The sequence below is a fragment of the Schistocerca gregaria genome, chromosome X (assembly GCF_023897955.1).
Source record: "Schistocerca gregaria isolate iqSchGreg1 chromosome X, iqSchGreg1.2, whole genome shotgun sequence".
Lineage (NCBI taxonomy): Eukaryota > Metazoa > Arthropoda > Insecta > Orthoptera > Acrididae > Schistocerca > Schistocerca gregaria.
In genome coordinates, this window is record NC_064931.1 from 372088809 (window position 1) to 372113791 (window position 24983).

General features: G+C 44.6%; 1 protein-coding gene and 1 pseudogene across 2 annotated transcripts in view; one reads left to right on the forward strand and one right to left on the reverse strand.

The window, feature by feature from the left end:
- Window positions 1-5788: 5788 nt before the first annotated feature.
- LOC126299806 (5S ribosomal RNA) lies at window positions 5789-5906 on the reverse strand (annotated as a pseudogene).
- A 2975-nt stretch (window positions 5907-8881) lies between these two features.
- LOC126299130 (gelsolin, cytoplasmic) overlaps window positions 8882-24983 on the forward strand; it is a 260550-nt gene continuing 244448 nt past the window's right edge. The window contains exon 1 of one of the 2 annotated variants that reach the window (XM_049990876.1): window positions 8882-9233. In XM_049990876.1, the coding sequence (XP_049846833.1) occupies window positions 9171-9233 (63 nt within the window). In that variant the 5' untranslated portion in view covers window positions 8882-9170. The remainder of the gene's footprint in view (window positions 9234-24983) is intronic. The other variant, XM_049990875.1, reaches the window with a different exon arrangement.

Below are 24983 nucleotides of genomic sequence, written 5' to 3' on the forward strand. Positions count from 1 at the left end.
TTATAACATAAAACCATATCTGAATCATCTATTTATTTCTCGAGCCAGTAATTTGACAAATACACAGAAGGTTTGTGTATCTCTACATATTTTTACTGTAAACTACCTCTTTTACGGCTTCAACATTTTTTTTTTCTGTTCCTTCTGGCAGTTATTCTAGACGAGAGCATTCGGATATTTTAATTTTTCCTCTTATTTCCTGCATGACACTATTTCCACGTCGTCCTGGGTGTAGGTTGGCAGCTCTTCTGCTGCACATTACTGTGGATTTTCGGTATAGAAATTTAAGTTTACAACTTTTCCAAACGAACTGCCATTGAGGGTTGTTTTTCCGTTGGTTTTAAGCTCTGCAAACGATTGTTCTGTTTCTAAGTGTATGACATTAAGCCCACCACATTTCGATGTAATATATCCATCCTTTTCAAGCAGATCCAAGGAGGAATGAAGTTTGATAAACAGATTTTTCGAATGTCCTTCAACACAGTAAACATGCCCCAGTCCGTTGTTTTCGGTCAGTAGTCCAACATATGGTCACTTACCACCGCCTTGTGTGGCTCATTTAACTATTATCTACGTCGTGAATTCTCCAATTTCGCCGCTGCAAGAAATGGTGTCAAGGCGAAGCTGCCTTTTCTCCTATACGGGAACGACAGTGTAACAGCAAGAGGGATACGGGAAAAAATCGACAAGGAAGCACTGGAAACTATTTCGAAGAAATATAAAAATCCTGTAGTTGTACCATATAAAGTGGAATTATCTGAAGTTAAAATGGATGTTCTAATGGAAGAGCTGCCTGGAATATTCCAACAGCTACGTGTAGACGACTGTTACCTTTTGAATTTGGATATAACGCAAGACTTCGCCGGGATTTTTATCAAAATGGAGATATGCAACTACTTAATATCAAGCATGGACTTCTGCAAGGACAAGACAGTTGGAACAGACAGTCTAACGTTGTTAAGCTCTAACAGTAAAGATATATGAAAAATCTATATGTCAGATCACAAGTCTAGGTGGGAACAAAGATATTGGTAACCACATCATTACTGATTTTATAAAGTGTCCAGACATGCGACTACGAGAAACTTTTAGATCTTCCTTGGCTAAGGAGCATGGCATCCCAGGCTAGAGGCTACAGTATACAGCTACAGAATTGATCGTAAATTCGACCCTGTGTACGAGTGTTTACGTGTATTAGACACCAATAAACAACATTTACGATGTGCTCCACTTTACTCTGTGCCACTTGCTTCCATGTGCCGTCAATTAACGTACTGAATAATTATAGTGTTGTGTTTAATAACGTTCTGCAGTTGGTATACTGGGGTAACAACAATACCCGAAAATTGACAGGTGTACTAGTAAGTCTTCCAGATACCCCAGACAGAGAAAAGGTTGTCACCTATGTTGTGTCCTCATACAGTTTGAATTATCTACCTATAAGCTACATGGAGATTCTGAACTCTGACTCCAATAAAGACGATGTAAGTATTATACAGAACTGTTACCTTAAAGGTGGAGAAACTAATTTTTCTGTCTAGAACATTGTTCTCCACAATATGTCCAATATATATATTGCAAAATTGGGATTTGTTGACACGAGCAACATTGTTCCACAAGTCCTCAGAAAAAGAGTAAATGTATCACACAGGATTAAACCATTTCCCACTAAAAAATTACACCTTTAAGTACAGATAATGTGTTATGTTTACGGACAAGGAAACAAATGGAAGGCATCAAATTAAAGAAAAAAAAACTAATGTATACAGAAAAGACAACCGCTATAAGGGGAGAAATAAGCTACAACTGGGAAAGGTAGAGGCTACTGCAGATGTGCAGGCAAGGTTTACATATGGCTTTCAACACAGTGTATAGAGAAATCTAGCACGGCTGGGGAATACAAGATAATAGCGTTTAGTGCAAATAGCAGTGGTAAGTGACCATATGTTAGAGCACTAACCGAAAACGATGGACTGGAGCAGGTTTACTATGTTGAAGGACACACGAAAAATCTGTTTCTCAAACTCTATTCCTCGTTGGATCTGTTTAAAAAGGATGGATATATTCAATCGAAATGTGGTAGGCTTGATCGTCATACACTTTGTAAACATAACAACCGTTTGCAGAGCTTAAAACCAATGGTAAAACAACCTTTAATTCGTTTGCAAAAGTTGTAATCTTAAAGTTCCATACCGAAAATCCGCAAGAATGTGCAGCAGAAGAACTGGCAGCCTACACACAGGAGGACATGGGGTGTTATAACAATAGTGTCATGCAGAAATAAGAGTAAAATTAAAATCCCCGAATTCTCTCATCTAGAAGAACTGCCAGAAGGAACAGAAAAAAATTGTTGAAGCCATAAAAGAGGTAGTTCGGCAACAATACAGAGAGGGATGATGTCCTTGTTGCCCTACTACTCACAGAAAATCAGCAAACAGCCGCAGATTGCTGCGCATCCTGTCCATCAGATCATTTATGTACCGTACATAGAAAATAATAGTGGTCCTATCACACTTCCCTAGGACACTCCTGACGATACTCTTATATCTGCTGAACACTCGCTGTCGAGGACAACGCGCTATGTTCTATTACAAGTCTTCGAACCACTCACATAACGGGATATCTATTCCATATGCTCGTACCTTTGTTGACAGTCTGCAGTGAGGCATCGTATGAAATGCGTTTCGGAAATCTAGAAATATCGAATCCTCCAGTTATCATTATAGGATGTGAGAGAAGGGCAAGCTGAATTTCAGACAAGCAATTTATTCTAAAACTATGCTGATTTGTGGACAGAAGCTTTTCTGTCTCAATGAAATTTATAGTATTCGAATTGAGAATATTTTGAATTCTGCAGCAAACTGATGTTACGGATATTGGTTTGTAATTTTGTGGATCCATTCTTTTACCCTTCTTATAAACAAGAGTTACTTGCGCTTTTTCCAGTCGATTGGGACTTTGTGCTGGATGAGAGATTCGCGATAAATGCAAGCTAAGCAAGGGGCCAGTGCCATACACTATTCTGTGTAAAACTAAACTGGGATTCCAGCTGGACCTGGTGATTTGTTTTCAACTCTTTCAGTTGTTTCCCTACACAAGGGACGATTACTACTGCGTCCTCCTTACGGAAATCTGTGCGCCAATTAAGCACATACGATTTTCTCAAACCATTGTTTTCCACTCGTGGTGAAGGTGGTTAAATCGACAAATAGCAAGTGTGCCTCTTTGCGCAAATAAGAACAGACGCATTTTATTTTATGATGTAAATGTAAACATTTGTTATTACAATGAAATGAATACCCCTATCTGCATACAGGCGTTGATATAAATCAATGGGGACAGCTGAAAATCTGTGCCCCGTCCGGGACTCGAGCCCAAGATCTCCTGCTTACATGGCAGATGCACTATCCAGCTGAGCCATCGACGACGCAGAGGATAGGGCAACTGCAGGGACTTATCACTGGCACGCCTCCCGTGAGACCCACATTCCCAGCTTATTGTCCCGCACTATATTCATAGTGTAGTGTAGTATTCATAGTATAATGGGCAGCATTATACTCATTACTCGCGGCTTTTTGCCGATTCTCGAAAGAGTTCGGCCACTGTTTGTGCATCCGCACAGAAGAAGATGGTCAAATGGCTGGTGAACCTTAACTATATATATTTATGAAGATGGTATCTGTTCTTTCGGACATGTCCGAAAGAACAGTAACCATTTTCATAAATATATGTAAACATTAGTGTTCTAACGGTTAATATTTATCCAGAATGAGATTTTCACTCTGCAGCGGAGTGTCCGCTCATATGAAACTTTATGGTAAATTAAAACGGTATGCCGGACCGAGACTCGAACTGTGCCCTCAAATGGTAGAGCACTTGCCCGCGAAAGGCAAAGGTTCCGAGTTAGAGTCTCGATCCGGCACACAGTTTTAATCTGCCAGGAAGTTTCGTTAAAATTTATGTTCAAAATTAACTTAAGTGTTCCATATTTGATTGTTTTCAATGTCTGGTTAGAAAGTACGTTTAGCGTAATCCGGGAACAGCGACGTGGATGCAATATTATGTAAACTGAAGGCGGAGGCGGGGAGAAAGGAAAAGAAAGGGAAGGAACTAATTATATCAGCTGCATCAGGACTTCATGCAGTATCAGCGGCGACGAGTGAGCATGCGGTCCAGTTCTCTAATCCGGAATCTCCTGCTTACTAAGCAATTGAATCACTGCGCCATCTGGACACAGTATTCATTGCAAATATGTGAACTATCTCGGCACACTCCCCAATCGACTCACATCCCCCCCCCCCTTTCCCTTGCGCCTAGTATCCACAGTCCCCGTCCATATCCTCCATGCTCACTAATTTTAGTTTCTCGCTGGAGGGCAAACGTAAACGTGCATTCGTACTTAAGGTTGAGGATTCATTGTCCATCGAGGCGCATCAGTTATATGAATGTGTAGTGCCTGTTCTTTCGAATATGTCCGAAAGAACGAACATCACACATTCATTCAATGGATGTAATAGATTTCTGTTCACATTGGGCCGGCCGTTGTGGCCGAGCGATTGTAGGCGCTTCAGTCTGGAACCGAGCTGCTGCTACGGTCGCAGGTTCGAATCCGGCCTCGGGCATGGATGTGTGTGATGTCCTTAGGTTAGTTAGGTTCAAGTAGTTCTAAGTTATAGGGGACTGATGACCTCAGATGTTTAGTCCCATAGTGCTCAGAGCCATTTGAACCATTTGTTCACATTGGGATGCTTGATTTCTTGAATCCCATTGACTTTCACCATTGGGGTGCTAGATCTCTGTGAGTATTCGTGGACAATGTACCTTGTCACTTACTCTATTAATAATGGTTGTAGGGTGGCTACCGAAATCAAGCTTTCCGATGGTTTGGTGACTAGCCACAATCAACCCCACAGGGAACAGAAAACTACTATACCATACAAATAGCCTGCTTGCCAAAAATGTCTGTCCATATTACCCGCATTTGGGAGGACGACGGTTCAAACCCGTCTCCGGCCATCCTGATTTACGCTTCCCGCTATTTCCCAAAATGCTTCAGGAAAATGCCGGGATGGTTTCTTTGAAAGAGCACTTCCGATTTCCTTCCCCATCCTTCCCAAATCCGAGCTCGTGCTCCGTCTCCAATGGCCTCGTTGTTCACGGGACTTTAAACGTTAATCTCCTCCTACTCCATATTACTTGTACTTTAAAATCACATTTGCCACACTCAAGTAACCTCTGAACATCAATATCAACCGCTAGAACCCAAAGGTTTACACTTACATCGTAAATGTCATGTAGACTCAAATGTGCAGGTTTTTAATTCCAAAAACTAGCACACTTGCTATTTGTCGATTACAGCGCCATCTATCATAAATTGAGTAAACTGTACTCATTTTTTGGCCAAAGAATCCGAATGTACGATAAAATGAGGGGTTCACATTTTGAAAGTAGGAAGTTCTCTCTGTCCACGCAGGAGGGGTGGTTGAGAAGTGGTCAGTTGCAGCACAGACATATGTCGCCTTTACCAATATTAACTTTTCACACAGAACATTTTTTTTCGTACTACGCGTCGTTTCTTATATACTTAGCACTCCATCTTCAGGCGACAAATGGCCCATCGGGACCATCCGACGCCGTGTCATCCTCAGCCGAGGATTGTGATAGGAGGGGCGTGTGGTCAGCACACTGCTCTCACGGTCATTATGATGGTTTTCTTTGACCGGAGCCGCTACTATTCGGTCGAGTAGCTACTCAATTGGCATCACGAGGCTGAGTGCACCCCGAAAAATGGCAACAGCCCATGGCGGCCCGGACGGTCACCCATCCAAGTGCCGGCCACGCCCGACAGCGCTGAACTTTGGTGATCTGACGGGAACCGGTGTTTCCACTGCGGCAAGGCTGTTGCCTTTTTTGATATATTTATACGTCTCAAATTGAAACAAACACCCTGTTTATACACAGAATGGTCATAAACAGTCGGAAGAACTTGTAAGGGTTTTGCAGCGTTGTTTGTGCTGAAAAGTGATCTTTACATAAAAAATTCGATACATCGATCCGTTTCCGAGTTAATTAGCGTTAAATTTAAGCAATCAGGCCGTCCCTCCGTGTACAGTTAATGTCAGTTGTTCCCATAGTGTAGACGATTGCGCACTAGGCGACTGACTCGGGTTCGATTCTTACTACAGTCCCATCTCGTTTCTGTCCGGCCCCGGTAGCTGAGTGGTCAGCGCGACGGAATGTCAATCCTAAGGTCCCGGGTTCGATTCCCGGCTGGGTCGGAGATTTTCTCCGCTCAGGGACTGGGTGTTGTGTTGTCCTAATCATCATCATTTCATCTCCATCGACGCGCAGGTCGCCGAAGCGGCGTCAAATCGAAAGATCTGCATCAGGCGAACGGTCTACCCGACGGGAGGCCTTAGCCAAACGACATTTCATTTCATTTCATCTCGTTTCTGTATCACTCTTGTTTGGTTATAGGAAACCAAACGAAACACAAGTTTCTGGCGACCGCTTGAATCTGCGCGCGCAACGGCCTGATTGACAAACGTCAATGGTCATTTTTTTCTTAAAAATTATTTGTGAGCACAACCTACCCTGCAACGTCCTGACAAGCTTTCCAGATTGTTTCTAACCAGCCTGTATATTGTGAAAAGTAACAGTCCTGTAACATTCGCCAGGGGTACGTCTGCAGATTTCTCACCATTAAGAATGAAATTCTATTTCCTGGAAACTGTTTAATCCAGTCACAAAGCTGGTCTAATATGAAATTCTGTTTTCTGGAAACTCTGATCCAATCACAAAGGTGGTCTGACATTCCGTACACTCGTGTTTTGCTCATTAGGTAGCAGTGCGAACTGTATTGAACTCCTTCCCTAAGTCAGCGAACACGGCATCAGGCTGGGCGCCGGTAGATGAGCCATCAGCAGGGCACGCGTGGGTAGAACGATAGTGATGGAGGTTGCGAGGGCAGCTGCTGTAGGGGAAATACCGACCTCTGGAGGGGAAGTGCCGTTGCATACTGAAGCTTTTGCTCAGATTTTTTGTAAGTGGAGCACCTCCACGCCCACATTCGCATGGTGACCACTCAAAAAGATCTACTGGCACCACTACGTTGGTTATTGTCTAAAAAGAATTCCGCTAAAAACGCAGCGATTTATTTTCGCCTCGGTTGTTAACCATTTATAACTTACAGAGAAACGTCATGAGTGGCGTATTTTGAGTAATACCTACATTTCTCTTGTTGCCATGTTAAAATTTGCTTCTTTTGTCGAAACACAGTGAAGTTTACACAATGCCACCCCACAAGCATGTTGTGCAGACGCAATTGCGAGGGAATACTGAAACTGCGGTTTATTAAGTGTGTTAAGTGACAAGCTAATGAAAAGTAAGAACGACAGCTTGTGGAAAAGCACATCCTTTGTACAAAAACGTGTAGCGTCTTCACTTACTTTTTTTTTTTTTCACCCACAGCATTTATCGTTTCACCAGCTATCGATGGCCCTTAAAAATTACATTATTTCGTTGAAAAAGTCTGTAGTTAGCGGAACGACCATATGGCAAAATGTTTTTCTCTTTGCATACTGTCATTTGCCAAAATCTCTTTTCGATATCTCAAACCGTTTATGAAATATGAGGAATGTTGTGGATATTTCATTCTGGCTTTATCATTGGCGCGCGCGACAGCAACATACCGGGTGATCAAAAAGTCAGTATAAATCTGAAAACTGAATAAATCACGGAATAATGTAGGTAGAGAGGTACAAATTGGCACACATGCTTGGATTGACACGGGGTTTTATTAGAACCAAAAAACTACAAAAGTTCAAAAATGTCCGACAGATGGCGCTTCATCTAATCAGAATAGCAATAATTAGCATAAGTAAGACATGGCAAAGATTATGTTCTGTACAGGAAAAGCTCAACATGTCCATCATTCCTCAACAATAGCTGTAGTCGAGGAATAATGTTGTGAACAGCACTGTAAAGCATGTCCGGAGTTATGGTGAGGCATTGGCGTCGGATGTTGTCTTTCAGCATCACTAGAGATGTCTGTCGATCACGATACACTCGCGACTTCAGGTAACCCCAAAGCCAATAATCGCACGGACTGAGGTCCGGGGACCTGGGAGGTCAAGCATGACGGAAGTGGCGGCTGAGCACACGATCATCACCAAACAAAGTGCGCAAGAGATCTTCCACGCGTATAGCAAAATTGGTGGTTGTAATAAAACCCCATGTCATTCCAAGCATGTTTGTTAATTTTTACCTCTCTATTTACATTATTCCCTGGTTTATTAAGTTTTCAAATTTATACTGACTTTTTGATCACCCGGTATATCGTACGCACCAAATATAAAATCATAACGACCCCTATTTTTCTTTGCAAACTTTTTCGAATTTCACGTAGTGTCTTAAATGTAGATATCACAATAACTATGGCCATTAACGAAATAATGGTCACGTCAACATAATGCTGACACACGAAGCTATAAGTACCGCAAAAATGAGATGCTTTCACCGAATATTTTCTGTAAAATCGTTTGCGCGTGCATTTACATTCTGTCAGCGCAGCGTGTCGCAGACTAGCCGAAAGCAGGCGAACAAGCAAGGCCTCTCCTTCCGAAAGGAGCCCAGCGCCTCAGTCGAAAACTGCGCACTGCGCATCAGCCTCCATATACTGCGCGGACCATATCTACTCGTCGTATATTAGACGAACGATCCATTCCATGTAGAGTAATTAGAGTGGAAAGTGAGCGGCTATAGGCAGCAAGGAATTACTCGTACTACTGCTTCGCTTGCCTGACAAGTTGCCCGTCTAACATGTCTTCGGCCACGGCAGTCCAGCAACCAGCGTTGATGTCTGCGTTGTCGCGTGGAGTTCATTACCTAACAGCACATCCAACCTCTTTTCGATTACCTGCCACGATGCTTAGAGTTATTGACTGCAGCACGGGCGGACGCTAGTTTTCTGCTATCAACTCGAGGAGCCGCTCTGTCTGTGAACCCCGAGTGTCCTGCGGCGGTGGCGGCGAGGAGTCGCTGCGCGGCCACGCCTCTGCTCTCGCGCATGCGCAGAAGGACCAGCGCCGCGAAGGCTGGCGCGCGCCGCGACGGCGCCGTCATTGCTAGCTGCGAAGCCGGCGAGACAGGTCATAGCTGCGGCTGCTGCCATGGTGCCACCAGCATTCGAGGACGCCGGCAAACAGGCCGGCATCGCCGTATGGAGAATCGAGGTGAGTAGCGAGCTGTCACTAATGATTAATAACAAAGCAGTTACGTAGACGATGCAACATTTTTTTCTAAAATCAGGTGTTCACTGCTTCATTGAAGATCATTTCACTCACGAGGTTGTCAAATATGTAATTAAAATTAGAATACTTCAAAAATTACTGAAATGTCACATTGCTAATAGGAAACATATTGCACGCTTCTGAATACCCAAGAATAATATGTAAATACTTAATTTCTGCACTAGATAAGCTTTTTTTCAGAAATTCCCATTTTCAAGTGCTATGGAATTTACCGTAGTATTTGTTGTGATGTGTGTGTGTGTGTGTGTGTGCGCGCGTGCGTGCGTGCGCGCCCTATTCTGCTTCACTCGCCGTGCAGTCGTGGTTTTGTGATCCAGTTATTGTGACTTCTTCAGTATGCAGGAAATCGCACATGTGCAAAACGCCATCCACACTGTTTGCTTTACGTTAAATCATAACATATTGTGATAAACAGTGTGAATGTTGTTTAGCGTGTTTATGGACTTCTGCCCAGTGGAGACGGTACAGTAACGTAAGATCATATGAAGAGGACACAGGGCAAGAGAAGCAGAACACTACACTTGCAGACATGACATCCAACAATAATGTTAATTTCCACAGTACTAAAAAATAGGAATGGTTTCCAGAAACGCGTGATACTACGAATGAAGAAACGTAAATCTTACAATAACGTACTGTTTATTTAAATGACATTTCTAGGCTTCGGAAAAATACATCGTTTATAATAGATGAAGTAAAGTTGCTCATATTATGCTTTAGCCACGTTGCCGTTGTTTTCTCGTCGAAAACTTTCCAGAAAATGTCAAACGTATTGTATGAATAAATCTGTCATTCGTGATAATCCTACTCAATCCCTTCAGTTCCTGATTACAGAAACTGGGGCTGGGCTGTGAGAATTATATAAATAACAAATATACTAACTTAAATTGTTAAGGTTTGACGCATCATTTCACATTAATAGCCACTTTCAGAGAAGTGCGTTACATTGCAACAACTCACTTGTTTGATTCACCATGCAGTCAATACAAAAAAGGAATTAATGTAGTATTTCGGTAAGGAAGAGCTACTAGTTACCGCTGTTACTTTGTATTCATAACATAAATGTAATCGTTGCCGGAAGAACCGCGGCAACACCCACTTGCGCAAGTCTTGTGTTACTGACAAACTCAGACGCGCTGCTGCGATCCCAATGGTATCCTCTTGTTAATGTCATAGTTGTGGATGACTGAGTCCCTGTAGCGTAAACTAGCACGCCTGTGGGTGTAACTTGCCTTGATACGCATTGTTGACAAATTACTTCGTATGATTCAGCCTGACATATTATCGTCCTCTTGTTAGTAAATGCTTTCCAACAATAAATATACATCCAATGAATAGGTTTGTTTCCGCAGCACAAGTGTTTACATCTTGTAAGCCCCTTTCCTATCTGTATACGCTAATATAACGATAACGCAACGCGTTAGTAAGCCACAGGTTGGTGAGAGCCAGCTAAATGCTCTGCTGTGCAACTGTGCGCACCACACACATTTTAAGCTAGTTAATTTGGCGAACTCACAGTTGCAAGAACGGCTTCCGCTGCAGTGTTTTCGTGTATATCTTCGCGTTACACTAAAATAGGATACTGTACGGCATTCGCGTAGCGAAACTGAGCAGAATTTAACTGTTGAAATGAACATTTTTTTAACACATGAAGTGAGTTTGTCGCAACAATCCTATAGTCAGTCCGCAGTAGTAAACGTTTTAACAGACTAGTCTTAGGATGTTTCAATCCTTGTTTCCTCCATAACAGATTCCAGTGTTTAGATTTTCCGAGTTATCGCATGTATAAATTAATTTAAATGGAAAATGTGGAACGCTTGCGGGCACAGCTTCGGCAGCCGAAATGTTTTTATAATTGGTAAATAAAGTACGCCATACCATTGCTTCTTTTGTACACCTACCAAATTGACTCACCACGTTACAGAAAAGCTTTAGCGTTTATAAAACAAGCAGAATTAATATTTCTTTCTAGTCGTAATATGTAAAATATTGCCGGCCGCGGTGGTCTCGCGGTTCTAGACGCTTCAACTTGGAACCGCGCGACTGCTACGGTCGCAGGTTCGAATCCTGCCTCGGGCATGGATGTGTGTGATGTCCTTAGGTTAGTTAGGTTTAAGTAGTTCTAAGTTCTAGGGGACTGATGACCTCAGATGTTAAGTCCCATAGTGCTCAGAGCCATTTGAACCATTTTGTAAAATATTTTTGTAATCGAATGACATCCATTTGCAGTGTATTGTTGCAGAGTTAATTTTTTCACTCGCTCACAAGTACTACCGCGTAGTCTGCTTATTGTACCTGCTATGACAGATTAAACACTGGGAAGAAACTTCTTTGGGAAGAAAATTATATGGCATCCGCTGCAGAACTCCCTAGTACTAAATGACTAAAATAGCTGTTAGATAAGCTGAAGGGTCTCTCCTTATTTTATTACACACTCTGCTATCGTTCACAAGCGTAATCAGTGTGTATCCAGAGATATTAGAGTGAACGACCACACAAAATTAGTTTTTGGTTAGGCAAATACCAAACTGAAATTCTTTGGAAGAATCTTTAGTAACTGAAATTTACTTGAGGAGGATGTGACTTAGAAAACTTGTTCTTAGATTCTCAAATATTACTCGTTATTGTGGGATCCAGAAAATGTGATTGATATGAAGATCGAAATATGTAAAGAGAATCATACTCTGGTTCGTTCTATCTAGTCATCACAGAAGCAGAACAGTGTTGTCAGAAGCTACGAAAAGCAGTGTTCCTCACGGAAGAGTTCTACTGTCGAAATCCTGAGAAATAAAGCTAAAGAAGAGTCAAGAAAAATTGCACTTCCTCTCACATACATCTCGGAAGCGACTGAAAACATAGAGGGACATTTATCGAGATTAGATTTAGGCTTGCCAACAATGTTCTTTTTCCCTCCAACACTATTAGCAAAATAAGTAGGTATGGGGAAGAAATAGTAGTGGTGCCTGAAATTGTCATCGTCAGTGTGCGCTGATTTGAGAGTGCCTGATAGATTAAAACTGCGTGCGGAACCTGTGACATCTCTCGCAGGCAAGTGTTCCACCGACATAGCTATCAAGGATGACTCACGACCCGCCCTCACAGCTTCCGCCAGTATCTAATCTCCTACCTTCCAAACTTCATAGAACTTGGCCTACGTACTTTTCCGAACAAACACTTCTGGAAGAATTGGTATAACGCAGAAATGTCTTACCACAGCCTAGGGATTTCTGTCCGTAATTAATTCCATAGGCTGTGGATAAACCATTTATCTAAACTATCTTTTCTTCAACTGCTGATTCAACAAGGCATGCTGGATAGCTTCTGTGAAGTTTGGAAGGTAGAAGAGGTACTAGCGGATGTGAAGTTTTTGGGCTGGTTCATAGGTAGTGCTTCAAAACTCAGAGATAATGTATTTGCCCGCGAAAAGAAAAAGAGAAAAGATGGACTGACTGTCCACTTAAATGTCGAAGAAGTAAAGTGTAGCTTTCCAAAGTGAAGACTTACACAATCCAATTTTTTCTGTTACCATCATGCCCCATAAGAGATTAAATATGCTCCTGGGCATTTTATTCCACAGGGACCTTCTTTTGCAGTCTGACGACGAGCTGCGCGCCGTTTTAGAGCGGCGGAGTGTTCATTTTGTCTGGCGCATCCATCAGGGTCTGTGGGATAATAAGGTTGCCACTGGTGCTTTCATCTTGACCTTCGAAGGTGACACATTGCCCGAGAAGGTCAAGGTGATGGTCTACCGCTGTGACGTCAAGCCATATATACCTCCCCCGATGTGGTGCTTTAAGTGCTGAAAGTTCGGCCATATGTTTTCCTGCTGTACTTCCAGCGTCACATGTCGAGATTGTGGACGTCCATCGCATACCAATACTCATTGTGCCCCGCCTCCCATCTGTATCAACTGCAGATAGCATCATTCATCTCGCTCGCTAGACTGCAGGGTTTTACAGAAAGAGGAAAATCATGGAATATAAGACCCTGGACCGACTGGCCTACACTGAGGTTAAGAGGAAATTTGAACACCTACATCCTGTGGCTATGACCACCTCTTACACCGCCACTACCAAAATAGTTGTCGCCCCATCAGTTTCTCGCATTCCTGTCTCCTCTGTGAACGAGAAGACTACACTGCCCCCCTTGATGGTGGGGGACTCTTCCCTCCATGTTGCTCCCACACCACCTACTTTGGGAGCAACCCCCCCCCCACCACCACCACCACCACCACCACCACCACCACCACCACCATCGGGGATATCAGTCTCCACCTCTGAGCCACGGAAGTGTAAGTCTTCTTTGGTTCTTGTTGCTAGGAAGGGGTCCCTTGAGTCAATCCCCATGTTTCTGCTAGTGGGAAAGATGACACCGCCAGTGGCTGAAGAGCCCAAAAGCAGCTGGTCGTAGGGCTTCACACTCATCCTCAGTCCTGGAGACTGAATCAGTGAAGTCCTCCCATTCAGGGAAACCCAAGGAGCAGCGAAAGAAATCCAAAAAGAATGTCTCTAAGACCAAGGGAATTGCGGTGGCACCCACACCACCACTACCTACAAGCTATGCATCTGCAGATGAGTTGGAGATTCTGGCGTCCACTGAAGACCTAGATCTCGCCTGACCCTCAGACACAATGGATATAGACTGCTCACGCAATAAGTCGGTGGCCAGCAGGTGACTGAGGCGTAAACTGCCTCATTGGATGTTCTATGCCTTCCCAGTCTCACGATGAAGTCATCCTCCAGTGGCATTGCGACGGTTTTTTCCACTGCCTGGCTGAGGTATGGCAACTGTTAAGCTTTACACTTGGCTGCCATACGTCACCTTCCCAAGTCTGGGCAAAGATCAAAAGTGTTTTCGGGTACCAGACCCCAACAGGTGTTCCCAGTGTTAACATAAATGGCGTGTTATGTACCGACGCAAACGCGATTGCCGAGCACTTCGCTGCGTCAGAGAATTACCCCTCAGCCTTTCGCACTCTGAAACGGCGACTGGAAAGGAAAGTCCTCTCGTTAATCGCACGCCACAGTGAACCCTATAACGCCCCATTTACAGAGTGGGAGCTCCTCAGTACCCTTGCACATTGCCCCTGACACAGCTCCTGGGCCAGATCGGATCCACAGTCAGATTATTAAACAGCTCTCATCTGACTACAAGCGACATCTTCTCGTCATCTTCAACCGGATCTGCCGTGATGACGTCTTTCCATCGCAATGGTCGGAGAGCATCATCATTCCAGTGCTTAAAACCGGTAGAAACCCGCTTGATGTGGATAGGTATCGGCCCACCATCCTCACCAACGTTCTTTGTAAGCTGCTGGAACGTATGGTGTGCCAGCAGTTGGGTTGGGTCGGGTCGGGTCCTGGAGTCACGTGGCCTACTGCATCCATGTCAGGGCAGCTTCCGATAGGGTCGCTCTGCCACTGATAATCTTGCGTTCCTTGAGGCTGCCATCTGAAGCCTTTTCCAGACACCAATACCTGGTGGCCTTCTTTTTTGATTGATGAAATGCGTATGACACTACCTGGTGACATCATATCCTTGCCACATTATACGAGTGGGGTCTCGGAGGCCCACTCCCGATTTTTATCCAAAATTTCCTGTCGCTTCGTACTTTGCATGTCCAAGTTGGTGCCTCCAACAGTTCCCCCCCCCCCCCCCAAATCCAGGAGAATGGGGTGCTACAGGGTTCTTTATTGAGTGTATCTCTATTTTTAGTGGCCATTTAAGTTCTACCAGCAGCTGTAGGGCCGTCCGTCTCACCCTCTCTGTATGCAGACGACTTCTACGTTTCCTACTGCTCCACCAGTACTGGTGTTGCTGAGCGTCGCCTACAGGAAGCCATCCACAAGGCGCAGTCGTGGGCTCTAGCCCACGGTTTCCAGTTTTCGGCCGCAAAGTCGTGTGTCACGCTCCTCTGTCGGCGTCGTACCGTTCATCCAGGACTTAAATGACGATCCACTCACTGTAGTGGAGACATGTCGAGTCTTAGGACTGGTTGTCGACGCCTGGTTGACTTGGCTTCCTTACCTTCGTCAGCTTAAGCAGGAGTGCAGGCAACACATCAATGCCTTATGCTGCCTGAGCAACAGCAACAGGGGTGCAGATCCCTCTAAGCTGCTGCAGCTCTACAGAGCCCTTGTTCAATCCCGCCTTGACTATGGGAGTCTGGTTAATGGTTCTGCGGCGTCCTCAGCGTTGCGTTTAGTCGACCCAGTACACCACTGTGGCGTTCGCCTAGCGACAGGAGCTATCAGAACGAGTCCGGTGACCAACGTCCTTGTGGAGGCTGGGGTCCCTCCATTGCAGGTTAGGTATGCACAACTGCTGACCAGTTACACTGCACACGTTCGTAGTTCTCCTGCGCATCCGAATCACTGTCTGCTTTTCCCACCCACGGCGGTTCGTCTACCGCATCGGCGGCCCAGGTCAGGGCTTCCAATTGCAGTCTGTGTCCGATCCCTTCTTTCCGAATTGGAGTCTTTGCGTTTACCAATTATACTTGAGGTCCATTTACGTACACCTCCGTGGTGAACACCTAGGCCGCGGCTGTGCCTGGACCTTTCACATGGCCCTAAGGAGTGAGTTAACCCCGCAGCTCTCCGCTGCCACTTCCTTTCGATTCTTGACATGTACCGAGGCCACGAAGTGGTTTACACCGACGGCTCGATGGATGATACTCATGACGGCTTCGTGTATATGCGTGGAGGACATATTGAACAGCATTCCTTGCCCGACGGCTGCAGTGTTTGCACTGACGAGCTGGTGGCTTATCTCGCGCTCTTGAACACATCCGTTAATGCACTGGGGACTTGTTTCTTCTGTTTACTGAATCCTTGAGCGGCCTACATGCTATCGACCAGTGATACCCTCGTCATCCTTTGGTAGCAACCATCCAGGAGTCCATCTATGCCCTGGAACGGTCCAACCGTTCAGTGCTGTTTGTTTGGCCCCGAGGTCATGTCGGAATAGCAGCAACGAACTTGCCGACGGGCTTACCAAACAGGCTACACGGAAACCGCTTATGGAGATCGGCTTCTCAGCAACTGACCTGCATTCAGCACTCCACCGCAAGGTGGTTCAAATGGCTCTGAGCACTATGGGAGTCAACGGCTGTGGTCATTAGTCCCCTAGAACTTAGAACTACTTAAACCTAACTAACCTAAGGACATCACACACATCCATGCCCGAGGCAGGATTCGAACCTGCGACCGTAGCAGTCGCACGGTTCCGGACTGCGCGCCTAGAACCGCGAGACCACCGCGGCCGGCCCACCGCAAGGTCTTGCTGCTTTGGGGGACGAAATGGCATAAACTCATTAAGCACAACAAACTGCGTGCCATTAAGGAGACTACGAATGTGTGGCAGTCCTCCATGCGGGCCTGTCGCAGGGACTCTGGTTCCCTGCCGGCTCCGCATTGGCCACCCTTGGGTGACTCACGGCTACTTCCTGAACCGTGATGACCCACCTCAAATGTCGGTGCGGCGCCCGGCTCACAGTTGTCCGTCTTTGGCTGCCCTGCGACGGAGTCTTCAGTTACCTGACTCGTTGAAATTAATTTTAGATGACAACGCCTCATCAGCTAATTTTGTTTTACGTTTTATACGTGACGGTAGGTTTTATCATTCTTTATAAATTTTAGTGCATGTCGATTGGCCGTTTGTGTTCTTCACTCTAATGCTTTTAGGGTGGATGTTTTAATGTGTCGCAGAGTGACTAACTTCTTTTTATTCTCGTGGTCGCCAGCCACGGTCATCAGCTCTCTTGTTTTTACATCTTCTACCTGTTTCTTGCTTCTCTCTGGTTTCCTTTTCCTGTTTTGTCCATGATAGTATTGGTTGTCTTTGTCGTTCTTCTGGTTCTTCCTTTCTCCTGTTATTGTGCTGTACGTCTCCTTTCTTTTCTTCTTTCCCTTGTGTAATTATTTTACCGGGAACAAGGGACCGATGACCTCGCAGTTTGTCCCCCCCCCTTTTTTTTTTAAACCAACCAGAGACTTAATAGGGGCGGCCAAAGAGTTTCCGTTTGAAGGCGTTGCTGCAGCATATACGCAATGTAGCACGACTCCACTGCGTGTATGTAAGCACAGACATGTAGGCACGGGATTAGTCTCGCATTCGTGTGTTTCCAAGGTACAGTATTACGTGCCTGTACATATTTTCCGAAAACTTAGTTTAGATAACTTGAACCATTGGGAACTAAAAGTCTAAAGTGATTCGTTTTTATACTACATAAGTTTCGAAGGTGGAAGCCGCACTAACATGCCAGTAGAAATCTAACGGCAAAGCAGGAATCGAAGCAAAGGCCTTTAATTATGGCGTCAAATGTAAGAGTGTATGAACATATTGAAACGGCTTTACTGTGGGAAACGCGATAAATGAAATGTTAGCTTCACGTGGTGGTTTTCGGCTGTTACGGCTGACGCTCGCAGCGGCGGAGGTCACCCAAGGAGAACCGGCTGACTCAGCCGCCTGCGGGCGGGATTTGAAGCTCTGACCTTCGGTGAGGCGTGCCGGCTTTGTTCTCCTCCGCGGGGATCGGCGTAACTAGATCTCGGATAAGCGTCGGGACCAGGCGCTGCAAACTGTCCTAAGTTTCTTGGTCTTACGCTTCTGAGGCAGGCGCAGGCGTATTTATACGACAGGTTGACTACTAGTATATGCTAAGTCCTCAGACATCAAAGGACTACTGATTGTTTTCATACGGCCTCTTAACTGACGCATCCATTAATTCTGCTTCGTTTTGAGCACCCCAACATGACACGTAGCTGACCATTATTTTAACGCAGCGTGATTTCGGGTCATTTTTAAATTTTTTTTATTGAAAGTATGTATGTCTACAGCCACAGTGTCAATAACAGTACTTAACATTTGGAGCTTCGTTTATTCTAACTTTATTTGTCGCTACTCAGACATAACACATCTTCAAAAGGAGGAAGTTTTGTGTGTGTGTGTGTGTGTGTGTGTGTGTGTGTGTGTGTGTGTGAGAGAGAGAGAGAGAGAGAGAGAGAGAGAGAGAGAGAGAGACAGAAGAATCAAGAAATATCTGTATGAACTTGCCTTGGAAGACATAAAATCATTTAAACGAAATGAGAAGCAGTTTCGTGAAGTCTAGAAATTTATAGGTTTTTCGGGGAGACAGACGCGCGCGCGCGCACACACACACACACACACACACACACACACACACACACACACACACACTAGCGCGCGCACAATTTTAGATATAATGTGATGCCAGATGTGTGTAGCCAGTCCTAATTGTGGCCTGGGCGATGTGCATTGCAGCAGGCTAACGAGCAGAATGTGGACACGCTAAAATAGTGGGTAGCTGACGTAATGAGTAAGTCGCTGGACTTGTTTCCAGAAGTGAAGTTCAGTGCCCTGTACGACCATCATAGTTCAGATTATTCGCTTCGAAAGTGCCATTTACTCGTATCCGAACCGGTACATCACAAACGACGCCGAGGTCGACGGAAAATTGTTCTTTTTCCTGCTGAATAAGCGCTATAAAAAGACGGAGTAGCTTATACATGACCGTTAGGTTGAATGTAGGTAGTTTCCATGAGTCTTCATTACGAAGAAAATGGGGAAAGGAAGATAGATTAGTTTGTCCTGGCAACGATACACTAGAGAGAGAAGACAACGCAAATAAATAAGGTATGGCGATAGTAATCAGAAGTGTGCATTTCAAATGAATCTCCCAGGAATAGCCTGTGCGCCTTAAGGATTGCAGGAAGTCGCGGAAAGATAAATTTGGACAGAGATTTGAAATCCGCGCAGCCAGTGCTTAACCACTGGGCCACGTCACTCAGGACGACTGAACCCACAGCAACCACATTTTTTTTTTTGCTTTTTATAGCATATTAAGACGAAATACTCTGCCGAAAGCATATATCTAAACGGCCCCATATTTCTTAAATTTATAGAACAGTATGTAATATTTGCATTCAGCATCTGCACTATACCGAAACACTTCTCAGTGTAGAGAAAAACTTAATGATTATTGCAATAACGCATACTTACATGAAGAGGCCGTTCCACCACTGAAATATTAACGAAAGCTTGTCTGTCGGGACTCTTATTATGTACATTAAAACTCAGAAAAACACACATGGGCTGTGACTTCTGGTAGTTAAAAACTAAGCGTTTTCGTTGAGTTGTAGTCATTGAATTTGTCACAGGTTGGAGAGGAGGCGGGAGTACACATTATTCAAATAAATGTTACGTAATTGAAGACTGAAAGAGTTAAAAAAATAGACTTAAAACTTGTAGCAAATGATTTTGTGTGGAAATAATAAAACTAACAGCACTGCCCGCTTTCCGTGTTTATAGCATATTACCGGAAAGTGTAAAATACGTTGTGCAACCTGCTTTGTTCATAAGCAGAGACGAACAAATTGAAAACAAAGGTACGCATTTTGTTTTAATTCTGCTATCTACACAACTTGTAAAAGGTGCTACTGCATGAACAGGGATCGTGTGACTTCCCCAGCTTCTAGGCAGGCATGGAATCTTCACATGAAGTTCTCTTATACCCGTTTGAACAACTCGAGTTCAAATATCCAAGGCATATTAAATCTGCATGCTGCTGAGAAACTAGAATGCGGAACATTGCCTTTAGCGGGCTATGGTTTACCAGCTGAGCTATCCAGACACGAGTCACGATCCACCCCCACAGCTTCACTTCCACCTCAAAAGTTCACTGAAGTTTTCGTGCTTTCTTGCTGGACTGGCACTTTCGGAAGGAGAGAGAGAGAGAGAGAGAGAGAGAGAGAGAGAGAGAGAGAGACAGCGCGGAGAAATGGCTGACACAACCTAGGTAAATGTTCCGAGAATGAATATTTCACTCTACGGCGGGGTATGTGCTGTTTTGAAACTTCTTTGGTAGATTAAAACTGTGCTAGACAAAAACTGTAAATGAGTGAGGGCGGAGCATGAGTCATGCCTTGGATACTTTATTTGGTTTCAGCATTGGCCATGAAAGGCAAGGTTACGGGAACGCGTCCCACGCTAGAATATTACATGGCCTTCCTGTACCTGGCCAGCGTTTTTCTGTCATTTCGGTTAGTAAATTATTTACGTGATGAAACAACTGTAGTGCAAATCAAATGGAAACTGACGTTTTCGACCACCAATCTCACTAAACCAACTGAATCTGCAGATGATACCCTTGTAACGTATTAGACGTGTCAAGATTAGTTGAAGTTGAGACATTGACAGCATTGCTCCCCAAAGCGCCAGATACGATCAGAAATGGTTTTCTTGTAGCCTAGGTTTCGAAAGGACAGTTTTTGAAATCTATTTCATAGAATTTTTGTTCGAAATGTGTATGGATATCAGAAATTGACCATCACAGCTGTCAAATAAGCGACAGGAAAATGGAGAAGACAAAGTGCCTGTTTTCTTGTCTATAAATGTGCGAAATACACCTCGAAATGCTTTGTAGTAGCAGGCACACGTTTCAACGTCATTAAGAATTGGAGATACTGGCCCTGTATGCTTACATGTCAAGTTCTTTTTTCTCCGATTCAGTTTAGGTAATTTCAGTTATTTTCAAGTGCTATACTTCCTTGTTCTAACAAGCTTTTCTCGCATTTTCATTTCAATAAGGTTGATACTGTTATTGCCTGCAGACTGGACTTAAGCGTAGGCCGGCCGTGGTGGCCGAGCGGTTCTAAGCGCTTCAGTCCGGAACCGCGCGACTGCTACGGCCGCAGGTTCGAATCCTGCCTCGGGCATAGACGTGTGTGATGTCCTTAGGTTAGTTAGGTTTAAGTAGTTCTAAGTTCTAGGGGACTTACGACCTCAGATGTTAAGTCTCATTGTGCTCAGAGCCATTTTAACCATTTAAGTCCCATATTACTCAGCTTTTTTTTTGTCTAGCGTCCACAACCCACTCACCATCTCCAAATGACAATACGTAAGCTCAGTAACAATGAACTACAAATAAAAAATGGTAATGGGTAAATAAACCCATAGAAAACGAAAACGCACAACCTAATATCAAATGCAGCGATTAACACATTGGACTCATATTCGGGAGGACGACGGTTCAAACCCATGTTCGCCCATCCAGATTTAGGTTTTCCGTTATCTCCCTAAATCGCTTGAAAGGGCACGGTCTATTTCCTTCCCCGTCCTTGTGCTCCGTCTCTATAACCTCAGTGTCGACTGTACGATAAACCCAATCTTCCTTCCTTTAACGTAACGATAGTGGTATAGTCCAGGTAAAGTATAGTAGAGATCAGTCTCGAACGCATAGTGGACAGTTTTGCCTCGAAAGCCTGGCCAGACAGAACACGGCCTGTGGCATTGAGCCACGACAGCCAGGCCGCGCCACTGAAATGCTCGTAATTGCATTGTCAGTCACAGCGCGGCCTTGACCAAGACTTGACGTGGCGTCCATGGGCCTGTCGCAGTGACCGGCGCAGTTTTCTCACAACAGACTCATCTGTCACCCTTGGCCGTGAACACCTGCTGTCGCATTTAACTGCAGTGTTCACGCGCAAGCCGCTGAAGCAGCAGGTGCCGGAAGGCACATCTGACTTACCGCAGTGCACCTGCGAACTGCTTGATGAGTATTGGGCCACTTCCTCGGCGTGGCAGCTGACTCAGCAACAGCAGCAGTCGCTGCTGCAAGACGCTCGCCCGTGTGTTGTCCATAGCCCCTGCACACCTCCGCCATCCACAGCCCCCTGACCTGCAACGCCAGGCCGCGTTCTGTCTTACGCTTTCAGCCTGCAGCGTTAACGCTGCTCCTCAACGGCTACCGCTCTCGTCTGCTTTTCACCTGCTCGTAAAAATTAATCCTAGATTTTACAGAAGCGCTTGGGAAGCGCATCGTACTAGAGCAACATTTACTTCATGTAAATATCTGGTCATAACACTGTTGCAGGAACAACGTAAAAACAAAAAAAAACCGCCAAATTTAAACGGATGCAAAATGTCACAGATTTGGGATCTCTTACAGAAGCTCGAAATTTAGCGCGGACTTCAATGAGAGATGCTTACAATAAATTAATTAATTAATTATTCAAAAACAGTCTTAATCGCATTTATCATCATTATACCGCCAACCGGTTTCAACTCGACGTCGGGGTCATCTTGTGGGCGTTTACACGGTGAAATTATAGATATCCGTCAGACTCCATTATACAACGGCTAAAATTATGTCAATTTTAAATATGTTACCCATTGGTCGACTGCTGGTGGTGTCACTCCTTTCTACATAACGGCAGGAAACTACGCGAGACTAACCCTTCGTATGGGCTTAAATAGCGTGCTGAGATCACGTGAATAGACGGCAACACCCCCAGCGGCGACCAACGGCATTAAATACAGTTTACTATATGCAATTACTAGTCACCTTGGTTTAACATAAATTTAAGTGGCAGTAAATAACAGAAAGGGGAACCATTCCATTTAAAAAGAGTTACAATTAAAGTGTTAATTATAAATTGATAACAACAAATGTTCCGTAGTCAACTCGTAAAATTCGTAAAAGTATATTACATTAAGAGCCATAATATAACGTAAAACAATTTGTGACACACAAAAACTAATGTCGTTTTGTATTATAATATATCTATCCGTACATTTACGTAGAAAATGCTGAATAATAGTTTCCACAATGAAACTTTGTCTCGAAACCTGGCAGAAAATCCAATGATACTACGTCGTATGTGAAGTATGCTAGCGGGAAGACTCAATCAATGCCTTTTCTGTGCGATAGCAGTGGAAATACTATCGTCGACAGGGCTGCCAGACTGTCAGCTACTAAACGTCGTCTTCCGAAATTCCTTCACCAAGGAAGACGAAGTAAATATTACAGAATTCGAATCAAGAACAGCTGCCAACATGAGTAACGTAGACGTAGATACCCTTGGAGTAGTGAAGCAACTTAAATCACTTCACGAAAGTACGTCTTCCGGTCCAGACCGTAAACCAGTTAGGTTCCTTTCTGAGTATGCTGATACAGTAGCTCCATATTTAGCAATAATATACAACCGCTCGCGCGACGAAATATGTGTACCTAAAGATTGAAAACTTGCATAGGTCACACCATTATTCAAAAAAGTAGTAAGATTGATCCACTAAATTCGGGGCTCATATAATTAACGTCGATATGCAGTAGGATTTTGGAATATCTACTGTGTTCGAACATTATGAATTACCCCGCAGAAAACTGTCTATTGGCGCACAGTCAACACGGATTTCAAAAACATGTTTCTTGTGAAACACAACTAGCTCTTTACTCACACGAAGTGCTGAGTGCTATTGAAAAGGGATTTCAAATTCACTCTGTATTTCTAGATTTCCAGAAGGCTTTTGACACTTCCCCACACGAGCGGCTTGTAGTGAAATTGTGTGCTTACGAAATACCGTTATGTTTCTGGATTCGTGATTTATTATCAGAGGTCACAGTTCGTAGTAACTGACGGAAAATCATAGAGTAAAACAGAAGTGATTTCTGGCATTCCCCAAGGTAGCGTTATAGGCCCTTTGTTGTTCCTTATCTACACATAACAAAAAAGTTTTGCATCATCCCGGTTCCCAGAAATCCTGAAGATAGACGTTGACTGCGGATATTGTATAAAACAGTCCCTTTGACTGTTCAGAGAGGTCACTAAACCCGCCCAAAGATGTGAACAACCATGCATGAGCAGCGCGTATTAAGATGGAGGGGGTCCGACAGCCGATCACTTTGTCATTCACCAGGAAGGAAGTACACGGCCCGTGTTGTCTGTAGTTCAACCATGCCTAAAAGATCAATACCGCGGTTCGATCGCGTCCGCATTGTTACTTTGTGCCAGGAAGAGCTCACAACAAGGGAAGTGTCCGCGCGCTTCTGAGTGAACCAAAGCGATGTTGTTCAGACATGGAGATACATAGACAGGAACTGTCGATTACGTGCCTCGCTCACACCGCCCAAGGGTTACTACTGCAGTGGATGACCGCTACCTAGAGATTATGGCTCGGAGGTACCCTGACAGCAACTCCACCGTGTTGAATAATGCTTCTCGTGCAGCCGCAGGACGTCTTGTGACTACTCAAACTGTGCGCAATAGGCTGAATGATGCGCAGCTTCAGTCCCGACGTCCATGGCGAGGTCCTCCTTTTTTTGCAACCACGACACCATGCAGCGCGGTACAGATGGGCCCAACAACATGCAAAATGGACCGCTCAGGATTGGCATCTCGTTCTCTTCACCGATGAGTGTCATATATGCCTTCAACCAGACAATCGTCGGAGACGTGTTTGTAGGTAACCCGGTCAGGCTGAACGCCTTAGACACTGTCCAGCGAGTGTAGCAAGGTGGAGGTTTCCTGCTGTGTTGCGTTGGCCTTGTGCGGGGCCGAGGTACGCCGCTGATGGTCATGGAAGGCGCCGAAACGGCTATAAGATACGTGAGTGCCATCCTCCGACCAATAGTGCAACCATATCCACAACATACTGGCGAGGCATTCGGCTTCATGGACGACAATTCGCGCCCCCATCGTGTACATCTTGTGAATGACTTCTTTCATGATAACGACATCGCTCGACTGAAGTGGCCAGCATGTTGTCCAGACATGAACCCTAGCGAACATCCCTGGGATAGATTGAAAAAGACTGTTTATGAATAACGTGATCTACAAACCACTCTCAGGGTTCTACGCCGAATCGCCGTTG